This window comes from Lissotriton vulgaris, chromosome 7 (assembly GCF_964263255.1).
Source record: "Lissotriton vulgaris chromosome 7, aLisVul1.2, whole genome shotgun sequence".
Lineage (NCBI taxonomy): Eukaryota > Metazoa > Chordata > Amphibia > Caudata > Salamandridae > Lissotriton > Lissotriton vulgaris.
Window position 1 is genome coordinate 1,092,530,019 of NC_141695.1, and position 17,338 is coordinate 1,092,547,356.

Sequence of the window (17,338 nt, forward strand, 5' to 3'; positions counted from 1 at the left end):
AAAAAAATGAATACTAATATTTTTTGGTTAAACATTAATGTAAATTTTGTTTGAAGATTTGTTTTAAATGTAAAACAAAATGTAAAAGGTTCTGCATCCCTAATAACTTACTTTGTATCTAATGTCTATTTATTCTACATATACTAAATGAAATAAAATAATTTTCTTAAGTTTCACTAATAAAAATTTGTCAACTAAATTAAAAGATTTGTATTTCTTAATATTTACTAATTATGAACAGTGATTTACAGAATTCATTAAAATGTAAGTATATCCTAATAAAACCTAATGTGAAATTATTTTTTACACATAAAAAGGTTATTGAAATGTGTTAGCATAATATACGAAATATTTAATTTTTGGACAGTTCTTGTAACATTATATTATATTTATTTCTTTACTATTTCGTAAATTATATTCAATTCAACATTAATATGAGCTTTCATTTTAATTTCCCATCTCCATTATTTCTAGCGGAGGATGTTGCAGTATCAGAGGTTGGCCATGTGTGGCGCTGGACATACTACTGCTCCTTTTGTCAGTAGTAACTTTAAACATACAAATTTGACTCCTACCCCTTTTCTAGGAGTGAGTATGTGTAAGTCTAGACTTTGCATTAATCTGAAACACAGATTTTAGGGCCAGCCGAAAGTAGTAAAGTTACTACAAACAGTAATATTAAGCTTACGTGTGTAAATTAATCACAAGTGTGTTACTCTTATGAATAGCCCCCCAAATTATTCGTTTTTGAAAATATAAATAAAGCTGATATTCCAGGGATAAAACATGCTAAGTTGGAGAAAGCTTCTGATGTTCTATTTTTTTTGTTGGATATGCTTTCCACTATGGCTGGTATTTCATTACTCATGTGCATGCAGTTCATATTTTTACATTTTTTTATAATATTACCTTTGGAAACATGTTGGGTGGATTGAAGTGGTCATTATTATATTCATGTCTGACGTGGCCACTATTGTACCAGTAATAAAACCATTGGAAACTCTGTATGATTTTGGTTGATCTGAGTAGATCTTATAAAAAAAGGAAGAAGATTCATGATCTACAGGACGGGTAAAGTCCATTGAAAAGAGTAGCTCCTAATATAGAATAGGGTGAAGATTCATGATATTTAGCAAAGTGAAAGTCAGACAACATATTTCATTCCCCAATACTACTGAGAACATGTGCTACACATAGGGGCCAATTTACTAAGCTTTAACACGTGTTATTCAGGAAGGTGTAAGTCAGAGTCACACCTGGGAAATGCTGCAATGCACATTGGCATTTTTTAAATATGATTTACAAAGTTCCACAGCTACGTATGTTCTATATGTGCATAATAGTTCTAAAACAAAAGTACCCAATAAATATGTAAATTCTGATTGGATTTACAATATTGGAAGGAGCCAGATGAGTGTTAGAGGAAAAGCTAGGAAATGTAATGGTAATTATGCATTATACTAACATTATGGACATTCAAATGCATCTTCTTGTGTATTTCTCACACTTATCAGTGGAGTTTACTTACACTCAAACACATTCAGCACAAGAATTGGTGAAAGTGCATCATCAAGTGCAATTTTTAGATTTGTGATATAAAGGGTGGCAATTTTCTTCAGAATCAATTTAGAGAAAAAAAAAACATCCAAGAAGTCCTGTATCTCTACACATCATGTGTACATACATTACATACGTACCCAGGGTTAAGGAAATGAGCGCATGCAACCATTGTATTTGAATGCCACAAACGTGTGTGCACATGGCAACATGCTTATTTTATATGAGAATGAATGTGCTTTATATATTCATACAATGCACATGCATAACTTATGCATAACATCATTTGCTCCTCTCTATCCATAACATTATAAAAAGAACTCTTGAATTTATACCAACTCCGGAACGATACATGTGCATATTTCTTATGTTGGTGATAATGCTATTTCTCCCATGGATGCGTTATGAAATGTATTTGCGATTAGAACATATTAAAGATTATTCATAAAAGTACATGTATTCTAGAAAGATGAATTAGAAGTTTGATTATTAAGCAATCTACCCATATAGTTGGAATGCTAATATGTATTCTCTTACTCTCGAATCATAGGAAAATTCTGCATGTATGACTTTTCATTACCATTAGCTTTGATAACTAACAACATGACGCTTTGTCTTCCATGCAGGATTTTGGAGAAGACGACTCCCTTTACATCACAAAAGTGACAACAATACATATGGGCAACTACTCATGTCATGCTTATGGATATGAAGACCTTTATCAGACCCACATCCTTCAGGTGAATGGTTAGTAAATGGCACATATGACGCTCTGCTGCAAATCTTGCCAATAGGCACCTCCATTTTTTAATATGTACTCACAAAATCCTGAGTGAATGCACATGCTTCAAACGCTTCCTGTTGTCCATGATACAAGTATAACTGTTTAGCCAAGGGCCAATCCGTCTTCTAACTGGTGCTCGGTCAGTAGCTGTCAAACCCCTACTGAAACCGTGCTAAATATGATAAATCAAGTATGCCAAATTATAGACCATCTCACTATGTTCTAATAATAAACAATTAGACATCTGGTGCAGAGTGTAAACACTGGTTCTCAAATACAAGCAAGAAAATCAGGAACAATTCCTAACCTCATTGTTCCACTGTATCTAGTGTTACAGGAGGAGCAACCATTCTGAAAAGGTTTGATGTCAGGAACAAGCTTGCATGTTGGACAATGCTCACTACATCATTATGGAGGATTAGAAGCACTATCTCAAGTGCTTTAAGTAGGTAACATGGTTATTTGATGTCATAGTAGATAGAAGATGTGGAAGAGTACAATTTTCTGTGTTTTAATTTTCTTCAACAGATTCTAGCACATTTACTGACATAAAAAATAGGCAATTGACATTAAACTTCACAGCAGAAGATTATTATTATTATTATTATTATTATTATTATTATTATTATTATTTATTTTTATAAAGCGCTTAGTCACCCGGAGGTATCCCAGCGCTAAAAAACCCTAATTCAGCAAATCTGAGGACCGGGAGCTGAGAGCAGAAGAGAGGAAGGGTGAGGATGATAGACAAAAAAGCTTTTCCATGAGAAAGAAGAGCTCAGGAACATTCTAGAACAATTCATTTGACATTAGTTAAATTATAAGACTTTCTGAACATGGGTTTCTTTCAAGCAGCAATACCAAACATCTTACCATGTGTTCTGTAAAGCATAAACCTAGTAAAAGTTGTGATTCCTATCTACACCATATCTTTCCTATCTCTTTGTGCCAAATTGAATTTTTGATTTGCAAATCATAAAAGCAACCAGAATCCAACACTTTCTGGCACTTGCAGGAGATAACAGAGACAATGATCCACTTCAATATTTTACAGTTATTTTACTCAATCTAGTGGCCACCTCCAGCTTCTTTCTTTTATTGTGGAAATAGCACACTAAAGTAATAGTTATTGCTGCATGAAATGGTATTGTTGAAATATTCGTCTTATAACTGCTACAATTGCTTCAGATTTATCTATAATTCCCTGAAAACGCAAATGAAGTCTATATTTATAGTTCTTTCAGCAGATTGGAAATGGTCTTGTAGTTGTAACTGAAACAGTTATAAGTATCTTGGCCCAATAATACTGAAATTCTATCAGGCATCATATCATCTGCAGCTGTACATGGATAGTGCTCTATTACTTACCGGTAATCTTCATTACTCTGGGTCCCGTTGTCCTTGTCCCATTCATTACTATGTGGCGTATTAATGGGACGGGGACATAAGGGACTAGGCGGTAAAGCTCTATTACTTACCGGTGATCTTCATTACTCCGGGTCCCGTTGTCCTCGTCCCATTCATACGCCACATAGTAATGAATGGGACGAGGCCATAAAGGACCAGGGGGTAATGGAACAACTACTTTAATAGTACTAACACAATGCATAAAACAGTACAATTGTTCGAGAAAGAAATAGTATTTCCCAAAACCAAAGTACATTTTTGTGTAACTGTATGAAGCAACCCACTAAAGATATATTATTAGGGAAGCATTCAATATCTATGTATTGGTTAAGTTGTGAAAAACTATGGTAATTTGTGGTAACTTGAGGTCACCAAAGTACTTCACAATTTCTGATGTACAATATTCCAAAACCGACGTGAACATGCACCTACAAGTATCAATTTACTTTACTATTTACCTATCGTCTAATCTCTAAAAGCAGTTCAAATTGGGCTACAATACTCCTCTAGATTTTAAAATGGTGTGAAAATTTATAAAATGCCTGATTTGCAATTGCATTCCCTAGACTTTGCATATACTAAGACTTTAACATATAGATTCATCATTGGCATGTTTTGCGAGTCTGTAATAGCGATTATTAAGGAATTGCTATTACAGACTCGCAAAACGGGATTAATGTAGAAATCACAATATTTATTGCGATTCCTAAAGCTTCCTTATTTGCGATTAGCTAAATGCTAATCGCAAATAAGGAATAACTCCCCATTCATTCCTATGGGCCTAAAGGCCCATAGGAATGAATGGGAAGACATATCAATGTGTGAATCGCTATTAGCGATTCTCATTTTGAGTATGCGATTTCAAGGGTGCATGGGTGTCCAAAGGACACCCTGTTGCACCCCCGAAATGACATTGGATGCTGGTGTTACGCACACACATGTCCCAAGGACATGTGTGTGTGTAACAAACAACTTAGAAAAATGCACTTAAGTGCATTTTTCTAAGTTTCCGCTATTTACCACGAGGTTTACCTTCACGGTAAATAGCGGCCCCGGATTGCGAAATTGCAATTTTAAAATGGTTCGTGCATTGCATATAAGGAATCGCAAATTGCGATTCCTTATATGCAATCCCATTTTGAGAACTCTCAATTATTTGTGAATTCTTATATTGCGAGAGCATGAACCATTGATGAATCCCAAATGCAATTTTTGCGGGCGCAAACGGCCAATTTTTGCGATTCGCACCGTTTGCGCTCGCAAAAATGCTTGATGAATCTACCTGTAAATCTCCATTTAGTCCTTTACTCCTGATGTTTTTATGGAAAATAATATATTCAAATTGTTTAATTTTAACATGAATTAATGGTGCGATCAATTCTGGAAGCGTTTAGACTTGTAAAGCCAACATTCTTCCTTATAATTTGTGAACAACCAACTATTTCCTCGTCCTTTTAAAGTATAGCATAGTGATTAACTATAATTCTGGTAAACTTCTTGTTATCATCATCTAAGGGTTTAACATAACACTAATGCTAACACAAAACGTAGTACCCATGCCTAAAAAGACCGAAGGTGATTGAAACAGAAAAGTTAATCATTTCTTCCCAAAAGAGCAAGGTTGTTTCGCAACATTGAATAACAAGGAAATTGATCCATTAAATCAATTTTTTGCTTAGTTTCCCCAGTTATTTTCCATTAACATACCGTACTTGCTATTAACTTTCTCCCATCTTCATGTGCTCTGCCTTAAAATTAAAAACTGTCCTTTGTTTAAATTGCTATTTTTGACACTTGTATAAGACCGTGGTAAGGCTGCGAAGGTTCTGCACAACTGTACAAGGTTGAAATATCATTGTAAGCTTGAAGCAATAGTTATCCCCACTTACACACATTAAGGAAATATGCAGCAGATGTTTCTGTCCAATCTGCAAAGGTCTGTGTTCAAGTGCAACAAGTGGCAAAACCTGTGTTTTTACTTTTGTTAGGACAATTATACAATCTTCAAAATCAGAGTATGTTTTAAAAACAATAGCAACATTAATGGTATGATTAGAATTTGATTACATGCTCTAATTGCCTATGTTTTATAAGTAGTATTATTGTGATAGCAAATCCCTTTTCCATGGGTGAGAACCTTGTGGTTGACCTCATTTCACTCACTTGGCACTTCAGTATAAATACTCTGGTGTAGCTGTTGCAGTAAAGCAGACATCTGAAAGGCGACCTGGGACATTCTACTGCAAATGTTAGGCAAGCAGAATAAGGGAGGTGTATTTTGATTTACATTGAGACTATAGCCAATCATAGACTGAGTTTACCTCGCAAAACCTTTGCCTAAACACTCTGGATTGGGGCAGATCCCTGTAAAAGGAAAAGAAGAGAAGACTGCATCATGACTGCTGAATGTATCCATACTACTCTGCTATCACGTGTTACAATGTTTTTGCCTTAGAACCTTTGAAGTGCTGTGCTGGCTTTCGAAAAGGTTGCAGTATATCAATACTATATTTATAGAAACAAACATATACACTAAAATACATACATTCACACATGCATGCATATGAATTCCAATATCCCTGGTAGAGGACAGTGGAGAGAATTATTTCTCCAATGCTGTCTTGGATATTTGGGACTAGAAAGCAACTACAAGTACTCCAGAAGATAGCCTCTTACTAACCCAGAAAGCAGGGCGGTCCAACCGAGACTGCTTTACTATGGAAAATTTCCCCTGCATATGGAAAGTGTGCAATGTCCTAAAGATAAAGGATACTGGGTACACCTAGAAGAGAAGCCATAGACCAGTGAAATAAACACTATTTCTTCAGCCGATCCATGTGCAACGTCCCACCTGTGCCCTCCAAGCTTATGGAGTACCTGCAGAGGAACCTCAGGAACCAGTTGCAAGTGAATTATTTGTTTTTCACCCTATATAGAGTGGCCAATTATACTTTGTTGAAAAAAAGGTTTCACCAAGGATTTAGATAAAGTTAGAGCATCTTCAACTGCAAATGGGTCAAAATGACAATCATAGCCATACAAGACTGAACCCTCCTGGCTTCATTTACGTGGTTGATCCTGCTCAGGGCATGTGACTGCGAAGTTCAAGGCTAATTACTGTAGGACCACTAAAAGAACTATACAACTGAGTGAAACCCTGGTTTTCTAAGTTCTGAGCATTAACCTGCTGAAACCTTTTGGCCTCCAGAAATATTTGCCGTCCAAAGATAAAGGGGCAGATTTACAAGACATTGACGCATCTGTAAGAATGCGTCAGTTTCCTTGTGCCAGCCTGTGATACGTTTGCGCCACCATGGATGTGCCGTATTTACAATACTTAAACAACAGGGGGTGGTGATGGACAGAGTTTCTGAATTAAGCAGAATACTCTCACCCAGTCAAGATATCAGGGCTTAATCCAACACCGTTTTTTAGCTCACTGCACCATCCCAGCTCAGAACCTGGCTATATGCAAATTTGTCTGTCCCTGGCCCAGTGTATCAAGGGAACAGGGCAAACCAAACTACCAAGCCAATTCTTTCACTGGGAAGGAAACAAGCTACCGGGGACCGGTTTCTGGCATTTCAGCCGTCTTCGGCCCGGCTTGCTTGAATCCTGATGGTGCAATGAGCAAGGGACTCACGTCTGAGTATACCCTTCCACGCTTATGGTGGACAAAATATTTAAACAACAGGGGGTGGTGATGGACAGAGTTTCTGAATTAAGCAGAATACTCTCACCCAGTCAAGAGATCAGGGCTTAATCCATCACCACCCCTTGTTGTTTAATTATTTTGTCCACCATCAGCGTGGAAGGGTATACTCAGACGTGAGTCCCTTGCTCATTGCACCATCAGGATTCAAGCAAGCCGGGCCGAAGACGGCTGAAATGCCAGAAACCGGTCCCCGGTAGCTTGTTTCCTTCCCAGTGAAAGAATTGGCTTGGTAGTTTGGTTTGCCCTGTTCCCATGATACACTGGGCCAGGGACAGACTAATTTGCATATAGCCAGGTTCTGAGCTGGGATGGTGCAGTGAGCTAAAAAATGGTGTTGGATCAAGCCCTTACAGCAGTGGTTAGAGCATGAGGATGATACTTGGTTAATTAAGGCTATGAAGACCGGAAAAATTAATAAAGAGGTAGCTTTGTGGTATCGATTGTTAATTGAAGCAGAGGATAATATAAATGAAGATATCCAAAAGCTTTGGAAAAATGTTTTAGAGAATATAAACCTGAGTGAGGTCTGGCTGGCTTCCTTTTCATTGCAGCGTGAGACAGTTAAACCTGCTTATTTCAAGCGTAATCATCTTTTTACTCTTTATCTGGTCTATTGGACCCCTGCAAAACTGACAAAATTCTTTGGATCTCAATATGTATGCTCAAGGTGTAAAGATCCCCTAGCAAATGATTGCCATATGTTTTTTACCTGCCCAGTGATTGCTAAATTTTGGATTGATGTTCTTGAATTTCTGAAGGATGTTACAGGAATTCAGCTAGAAATCACACTGTTACTTATCTTTTTTGGTATATGCCAAGATAATATATTGGCTTTAGACAAAAGGGCCGCTAGATTAATTTTTTATGTTATATTATTGGGAAGGCGAGAAATATGTAAAGCGAGGAAATTGGCTGCCCCACCCCTTTTTTCTGAGTGTAAAAACAATATCATACGAACCAGCCAATCAGATATAGCTTGTGATTCCAGAAGGTTTGATTTCTGTTGGTTGACTGGTGCCAGAGGAACGGGGTCCAATGATTAAGTCAATTATAGTTGTCGGTCCTGATCCCCGTATGCATGTTGTTTGAGGGGTAGGGCTATTTCTTGTGTGGAAAGACTCTATTTTTATACGGCCCATAGAATGGGAAATGGAGTATCGCCTACAAGTTTATTGACAGGATGAGGACCAAAATAAAAAAGAAATTCTGACGCATCTGTTGGCCCAAAAGTCTTGTGTTGCTGGAGTCGTTCGCAAGAATGACGCAACTCCATCAATGCATGTTGAGGCCTATACTTATTGTAGTGTGTCACTCCTTATGCCTGCTTCAAGCAGGCATAAGGTTTTGATGCTGTGACGTCCTAGAAGTAGCGCTGTGAAATATTGTAGATTTCACGATGTCACTTCTACGATGCTTTCCTGCGTGGAATGCCCATCTGCCTACATTGTACCTGACACAGTTATAATGTGATGCAGGACTTTACAACGTGACGCATCTCCCTAGATGCGTTACTTTGTAAATTGGCCACATTGTTTATGCCACCGCTGCGAAAGAAGAGTGACACAATAGAGGCGCAAAAGTGTTGCGATGGGCTTGTAAATCTGCCCCAAAATCTTTTACCAGGATGGAGCAAACACAATTTCCACATCTTGCTCTACATCTTCTCTGATGCAAAGGGCGCGAAGGCCCAGGCCCTCCATAATTTTTTAACCACTACCTTCTGTCCAATTGCGATCTGTCACCGGTCAGCAGTGGAAATCAGCTAGTTCGACTTTGCCACCCTCCACTGACTATCATTTATTTTTGATTTACCATTTTTTGTTATGGAACTTCATTTTGGTTATTTAATAAATCCCTATTTTTACAGCCATTCATTTTTGTGTTTTTTTAATTATTGAACGTGCCTGCTTTCATCAAAAGTGTTGCAGACTTTTTAAAGCATATATTTCTTGCGTATATGTTGTGCTATTATTTTGCATAGGTACAGTTCTCCCAACTTTCGATAAAATTCCTTTGTGTCACATTTCTTTAAGGCTGTATAATTGGCTACTGAGTTAAACTAGGACAAACTTAATTCTTGTACATGAACATCAACACAAGACCTCAGATGTGTTAGCTCTCATTTTGACATAAAAGGTACTTTTAGGTTTTTCTTAATCACCATCAGTTGTTTTTAGTTTGCTACCTTTTGTCATCATCTCTGCTTTTATTTTACTGGGATAAGAAACATGGACATCCAGAACAATTTTTAGATTAAACCATTATGGGCCGGATGTAGGTCGGTCGGTAACGGCCGAAAATCGGTATTTTCGGCCGTTACCGACCGAGATTCACAAAATGGTATGTAGGGCCACATATTTTACAGATTCGGTAAATTTACCGATCGGTAAATTTACCGAATCTGTAAAATACCGATTCGGTATTTTTACCGATTCGGTAACAAGGAGATGTAGGTGGGACTCTTCTGAGTCCCACAAGCCTTACAGAATCGGTATTTTACCATGAAATCCAACTTCATGGTAAAATACCGATTCCGGTGTGCATGCACATGTGTGCATGCACACCTGTGCCATATGACAGGCAGACCTGCCCTTAGGGCAGGTATGCCTGCCACATGGCCCCCGAATCTTTTTTGGGGGTGCTAGAGGGTGTCAAAGTGACACCCCCTGCACCCTTGTCAAAATCGGTATTTACCGATTCGGTAAATACCGACCGGTAATGCCCCATTCATTCCTACGGGCTTCAAAGCACATAGGAATGAATGGGGCATTACCGGTCGGTATTTTCCGAATCGGTAAATACAGATATTTACCGATTCGGTAAAAGGAACATCTGGATGTTCCTACATATCCACCCCTTAGATTTACCGATTTTTAATTACCGAATCGGTAGAATTCAGTAATTAAAAATCGGTAAATCTATTTTACCTACATCTGGGCCTTTGTTCTTAGATTTAGTCAAAAAGTTGTTTTTCACTCTTAAATGAAGCTAGTAGCCTGTTTAACTGATGAATACACACAAAATAGACTTGTGATTCAGGCGTTAGTCTTTTTTTAAGTGGACGATTGTACAGCTCGGCCCCACTGAAATTATATTGTATAACTGTATTGGCCTAAATAAACAAATTGGTGTTTGTGCTTGAGAATGCATATTGTATGTGCGTGTGTGTATGTACTCCTGGATTCCTTTGTCTGTGCGTCTTATTTAAGAAAAACGACAGTTTTTATAGTGATCAAACCTTACAGTAGATCACAGTAACGTCGGCAAACTGGATGAGCAAATGTAAATTCCTTCATATCTTTTGAAATATTGTTTCAGTCCCACCACATATAGCACTGGAGAAAAATTATGGCAAATGTATGCACATTTTCAGCATTTCAAACTAGACTTGTTATTAGAGCTGCAGGGTGTCTCATCTTATATATTCTAATGACCTTCAATCAAATAAATTCCCACTTTGTCCGCGAGAAAAGTAATTGATTACCGTACGCTGGATATATTCATTTAAAGATTACTTGCTTCTGAAAGCGTGTGCAATTTATCAAAACAAGAAAGGGAAGTGAACGAAAGACGTAGGAACGGAATATAGATTTGGAGTGCAGGCTGCTTTGCATCTAAAGAGCGCATTTTAATTCTTCATTAATCATCACAACTGAAACTGCCAAGTCAAGCCAAGTTTTGAATCGAATGAATATAAATAGAGACGGTCGACATAATGACAATGCATGAAATACCTGAAATAAACTTTGCATGTATTTATGGGGTGACCTACACTAATTTCTTCCAGTCAACTGCGAAACTATTTTATTGTTTTTAATTGCCATAACTATGTTATGAAATACTAGTTTAAAAAAGATGTTCGATTTTCAGGGTCTGTGTTTTCTATTGGATGTTGGAGGGTTTGCGGGCGTTTCACCATTTTAATATCAGCAAGGACCTAGGGGCCTCATTTATGAAAAGTGACGCATCGCTGCGTGAAAACAGCGATGCGTCACTTTTCACTGCGCACTCCTTGCGACACCAATGATGCGTCATATTTAATGTATGACGCATCATGTCGCAAGGACTTACAAATATGTCAGTATTTCTGACATATCTGTAAGCGAAAAAGTGACGCATTGCTGGAGTATGTCACAAAAGTGACGCAACTCCAGCAATGCGTCCTTTCACATGGGGAAAGCCCCATGTGAAAGGGCTTGCGTCAGTCTTACGCCTGCTGTGAGGCAGGCGCAAGATTTTGACACAACAGCATCCTAAAAGTGACGCAGTGAAATCTCATAGATTTCACTGCGTCACTATTACGAGGCTTTTTGCGGGAGAACGCCCCCTCTGCATACATTATACCTGACGCACCGGCGGCGCAAAACTGACGCAAGGCCTCATAAATAAGGGCCTAGGTGTTAGATCTCATGATTCGTTTGCGTTTTTTATCTGACTCCACACACTTTCCTACTGTCTGCTAGAAATTTATTTTCTGCCCCGAAACCTCCAGATTTTGTTCCAGAAGTGCACTCTTATCCAGAGACTACAGACGAGCAATGCAACGCTGCTCACACTGGGAAAGTTCCAAAACCCTAGAGAGACAGGGCTCGCTATGTTTGGGATCAATAGAAAGATAGGTGCTGAGAGGAAACAATCACATCCCGAAGTATTCAAGAAAAACACTGAAACAAAAGGATTCTTACAGCCAGCAATGAACCCAAGGGGACTGCTCTCTCTCCCAAAAGGGACAGACAGACCTCTCTGACCTCAGTTCAACCTGCAGTAAAGATCCATCAGAAATTAACATACCATCTGAGTTTCAGCATCTTTAGACTTTGAATCACCCATGACGGGTTTCGGTGACTTAATAAATACAGTCTACGCTGTCAGCAACTCTGTGACGTGTCTCTCTGCCCTCTGCGAGCACTTTACAAAATCCGTCAATTCTAAGATATATATCCACTTGCGTCCTAAGGCGGTATCTGAAGCTGATGTTCCTGCTATCCTAGTTGGCTTTCCAACACTGAGGCTGACTATGTGCTTCAAATCTTAGCTTTAATCCTTTCCTCCTTTCATTCCTTCCTTTCTCTCCCCTTCTAAAGGTTAGTTTGGGAAACACTGCGTGCACTTGTCGATTTCATTCAGCAAGGCTTATTATATGATACATTATATTGTTTAATCTTTTGTTGTACAGCACTGCAGCATCTATGACCTGCCATGGAATGTTGAAATCAAAATTAGAGGATATTGTTTATTATAATTGAAAAATTTTCTTTAAGGAAAGAATATAACGAAGAATTGTGATAACTCTGTCACCCATTTGCCTGACATCGCTTTAATATTTATTTATTTGTTTGGGAACAGGTCAGCATGGGTAAAAATACCTTGCCCAACTTTTAGATTAACCCCTTCCATGCTGATGACGGCCCCCAGCCGTCATGCACTACGGTGCTCGTGTGCTGATGACGGCTGGGGGCCGTCATGAACACGCCCACTCGCGATTCTGCCGCACAGGCGCAGAATCGCGGCCGCATGGAAGGGGTTAAAAGTAAAGTCTACCAAGAGCCATTAAGCCCCTTGCTGATGTCCCACAATAACATTCCATTTAGTTGCCAGAGTCTCGAGTTGAGTTCCCTGGACCAATGGCCTGCTGATGTGAACCAAGAGCAATTCAATCAATCAATCAGGGATATGTGAAGCGCACTACTCACTCGTGAGGGTCTGAAGGCGCGGGGGTTGCGGGCAGCTTTGTCTCTTCCGAAGAGCAAGGTCTTGAGGCTCTTCCTGAAGGCTTGCAGGGTGGGGGTTTGTCTGATGCTGAGGGGAGTTCATTCCAGGTCTTGGCTGCGATGCAGAAGAAGGATCGCCCCTGATCTGGCTCTATGGATGCATGGGATTGCGGCTAGGGCAAGATCAGTGGATCAGAGTCTTCTTTTGGGTCCATAGAAGGAGATTCTTTCGTTGAGGTATTGGGGTCCGAAGTTGTGGAGGGATTTGTATGCGTTAGTGAGTTGCTTGAGGATAACTCTTTTTTCGACGGGGAGCCAGTGGAGTTCTCGTAGGTGTGTGGTGATGTGGTGTTGTCGTGCGATACCGAGGACCAGTCTGGCTGTGGTGTTCTGGATTGTCTGGAGTTTGAGAAGTAGAGATTTGTTTATTCCGGCTTAGAGGGCGTTTCCGTAGTCCAGTCTGCTGGTTATGAGTGCAAGGGTGACAGTACATCTCGATTTAGGGGGGATCCATTTGAAGGCCTTGCTGAGAATGCAGGGGATAAAGAAGCATGTGGAGGAAAAGGAGTTGATCTGTTGGAGCATGGTGAGGGAGGAGTTGAGTATGATGCCGAGATTGCAAGCGTGGTCTATTGGTGTGGGAGGTTCACTGAGGGTGGTGGGACACCAAGCGTCGTCCCATGCTGAGGGGTGGATCCGAGGATGAGGACTGCCGTTTTCTCAGTGTAAAGCTTTAGGCAGCTGTTGCTCGTTGTTCTGGGGTGGATCTGGATCTGGAAATGCAGGTGTTCCATGGGGGATGTGGGGTCACTCATGCTGGATGTGGTGAGTCTGAGGGAGGTTTTGTGTTTGATGGCGAGCCCGTCTCCACGTGGGTGGGGGTGGTGCTTCCTCTGGATCTTGTATCCATCGGGGATGGCAGTTGCGATGTCAGGTGCTGAACTGGCGTTGGCCCAAGTTTCTGTGAGGGAGGTGACGTTGGGTGAGAGGGTGCTGAGAAGGTCCCAGATTTTCACTGCATGTCTGGGCAGGGAGGGTATGTTGAGGAGGATGCAGCTCAAGGGTATGAGTGCGCTGGCGTCCGGTGGGTTTGTGGTGGATGTCCGGAGTTTGGTGAAGGTGCGGCAGCAGTGTCCACAGGAGAACTGGCCATGAGTGGTGCTCAGTGTTGACAGCTGGCAGTTGTTATTTCTTCTGGGATTGAGTGCATGGAGTGTTGCCGAGTTGTAGCACTGGGAGATCGGAGGACCAGCGTTCCTGGCGCTGGTCGCAGGCGGGTCACGGACGGGTGCAGATTGGATTGCTATTGGCACGCTAGCAGCGCGGCTGCGCAGCAGCTGCCATTAAGTAGGGTTAGGGGGAGGGCGGGAACAGCTGAGAGGTGAGAGTGGCCTGCTGGGGCAGCAGCAGCGAGAAGCGGAGAAAGAAAAGGAACAAAAAATAATATGTTTTAAAAGAAAAGATGGCAAACATAGTAAACGCACAATAAAAGGCAAAAGAGAAGGAAGCTGGCAAAGAAGGCCATGCATGATCAAATGCAGAGAAAGAAGCAAGCTGGCAAAGAAGGCAGAGCACAATAAAAGCAAAAATGAAGGGGGCTGGCAAAGAAGGCCAGGCACAATACAATGCAGAAAAAAGAAGAAAGAGGGCACGGGAGAAGGGAGAGGGCAAAAGCGAGGTGGGAAGTCAAGGAACAAGGCAGAAGGAGTCTTAGGGACTCAAACAGTGCTTTACTGCGCCAAAGGCAAGGGCGCTAGCACTTAGAGCTGAGACGGAGCTGCGTGTTGGAAGAGCAGAGCCCAGGGGCCTTGATCGTCCTCAGCGCACAGGGGCCACCATTAAGTAGGGGTAGGGGAAGGGGGAGCATCTGGGAAGTGGGAGGGGCAGCGGGGCAGCAGCGGCGGGAAGCAGGAAAAGAAAAGGCACAAAAGAGAATATGTATTAAAAATAAAAGATGGCAAACGCACATTAAAAGGCAAAAGAGAAGGAAGCTGGCAAAGAAGGCCAAGAATGATCAAATGCAGAGAAAGAAAGAAGCTGACAGAGAAGGCAAAGCACAAGAAAAGCAAATAAGAAGGGAGCTGGCAAAGAAGGCCAGGCACAATACAATGCAGAAAAAAGAAGGGAGAGCGCAAGGAAGAGGGCAAAAGCGAGGCGAGAAGTTAAGGAAAAAGGCAGAAGGAGTACTGGGGACTTGGAGCGTGCTCTGCTGCATGGAAGGCAGGGGCGCTAGCACTCCGAGCTGAGGTGGAGCTGCGTGCTGGGAGAGGAGAGCCCAGGGGGGTCTTGCTCGACCTCAGCGAGCAGTGGCTGCCATTTAGTAGGGGTAGTGGGAGGACAAGAACAGCTGTGAGGCGGAAGGGGCCACAGGGGCAGCAGTGGCGGGAAGCAGGGAAAGAAAAGGCACAAAAGAGAATATATATTAAAACAAAAAGATGGCAAACGCACAATAAAAGGCAAAAGAGAAGGAAGCTGGCAAAGAAGGCCAAGCATGATCAAATGCAGAGAAAGAAGGAAGCTGACAAAGAAGGCAAAGCACAATAAAAGCAAAAAAGAAGGAATCTGGCAGAGAAGGCAAGGCACAATACAGTGCAGAATAAAAGAAGGGAGAGGGCAAGAGGGCAAGGGATAAGGGAGTGGGCAAAAGCGAGGTGAGAAGTCTAGGAAAAAGGCAGAAGGAGTTCTGGGGACTCTAACCGTGCTCTGCTGCACTGAAGTCAGGGTCGCTAGTACTCAGAACTTAGGTGGAGTTGCTTGCTGGGAGAGCGGAGTCTAGGGGGAGCCATTGACTTTCAAGTAGGTGTAAATATAGTTGTATTTGTAATAAGGACAACTTTTCCCAAACAGTAATGTGGCATAGAATTACACAAGTAAAACCTTAACAAAGGGTTCCTACTGATATAAAGCATTTGCATGAGCACTTCCAACTCAGTAATATGCAGTAGTGCTAGTCACAATTGACTAGAGCAATACGCTGAAACTACAACTAGATTCAGAAAGGGGGGTGGTGATGAACAGAGTGTCTGAATTAAGCAGACCACTCTTACCCAGTCCAAAGATCAGGGCTTGATCCATCACCGTTTTTTAGCTCACTGCACCATCCCAGCTCAGAACATGGCTACATGCAAATTAGTCTGTCCCTGGCCCAGTGAATCATGGGAACAGGGCAGACCAGACTACCAAGCCAATTCTTATACTGGGAAGGAAGCAAGCTTCCGGGGACCGGTTTCTGGCATTTCAGCCGTCTTCGGCCCGGCTTGCTTGAATCCTGATGATGCAATGAGCAAGGGACTCACATCTGAGCATACCCTTCCACGCTTATGGTGGACAAAATGATTCAGAAAGGGGGGTGGTGATGAACAGAGTATCTGAATTAAGCAGACCACTCTTACCCAGTCCAAAGATCAGGGCTTGATCCATCACCGTTTTTTAGCTCACTGCACCATCCCAGCTCAGAACCTGGCTACATGCAAATTAGTCTGTCCCTGGCCCAGTGAATCATGGGAACAGGGCAGACCAGACTACCAAGCCAATTCTTATACTGGGAAGGAAGCAAGCTTCCGGGGACCGGTTTCTGGCATTTCAGCCGTCTTCGGCCCGGCTTGTTTGAATCCTGATGGTGCAATGAGCAAGGGACTCACATCTGAGCATACCCTTCCACGCTTATGATGGACAAAATGATTCAGAAAGGGGGGTGGTGATGAACAGAGTGTCTGAATTAAGCAGACCACTCTTACCCAGTCCAAAGATCAGGGCTTGATCCATCACCGTTTTTTAGCTCACTGCACCATCCCAGCTCAGAACCTGGCTACATGCAAATTAGTCTGTCCCTGGCCCAGTGAATCATGGGAACAGGGCAGACCAGACTACCAAGCCAATCCTTTTACTGGGAAGGAAGCAAGCTTCCGGGGACCGGTTTCTGGCATTTCAGCCGTCTTCGGCCCGGCTTGCTTGAATCCTGATGGTGCAATGAGCAAGGGACTCACATCTGAGCATACCCTTCCACGCTTATGGTGGACAAAATGATTCAGAAAGGGGAGTGGTGATGAACAGAGTGTCTGAATTAAGCAGACCACTCTTACCCAGTCCAAAGATCAGGGCTTGATCCATCACCGTTTTTTAGCTCACTGCACCATCCCAGCTCAGAACCTGGCTACATGCAAA

The 17,338-nt window shown here is 41.5% G+C and overlaps 1 protein-coding gene across 1 annotated transcript in view; it reads left to right on the forward strand.

The window, feature by feature from the left end:
- FSTL4 (follistatin like 4) overlaps positions 1-17,338 on the forward strand; it is a 2,088,981-nt gene that overhangs the window by 1,788,436 nt on the left and 283,207 nt on the right. Inside the window, exon 8 of the mRNA XM_086931534.1 lies at positions 2,184-2,304. Coding sequence (XP_086787660.1) covers positions 2,184-2,304 — 121 coding nt within the window. The remainder of the gene's footprint in view (positions 1-2,183; positions 2,305-17,338) is intronic.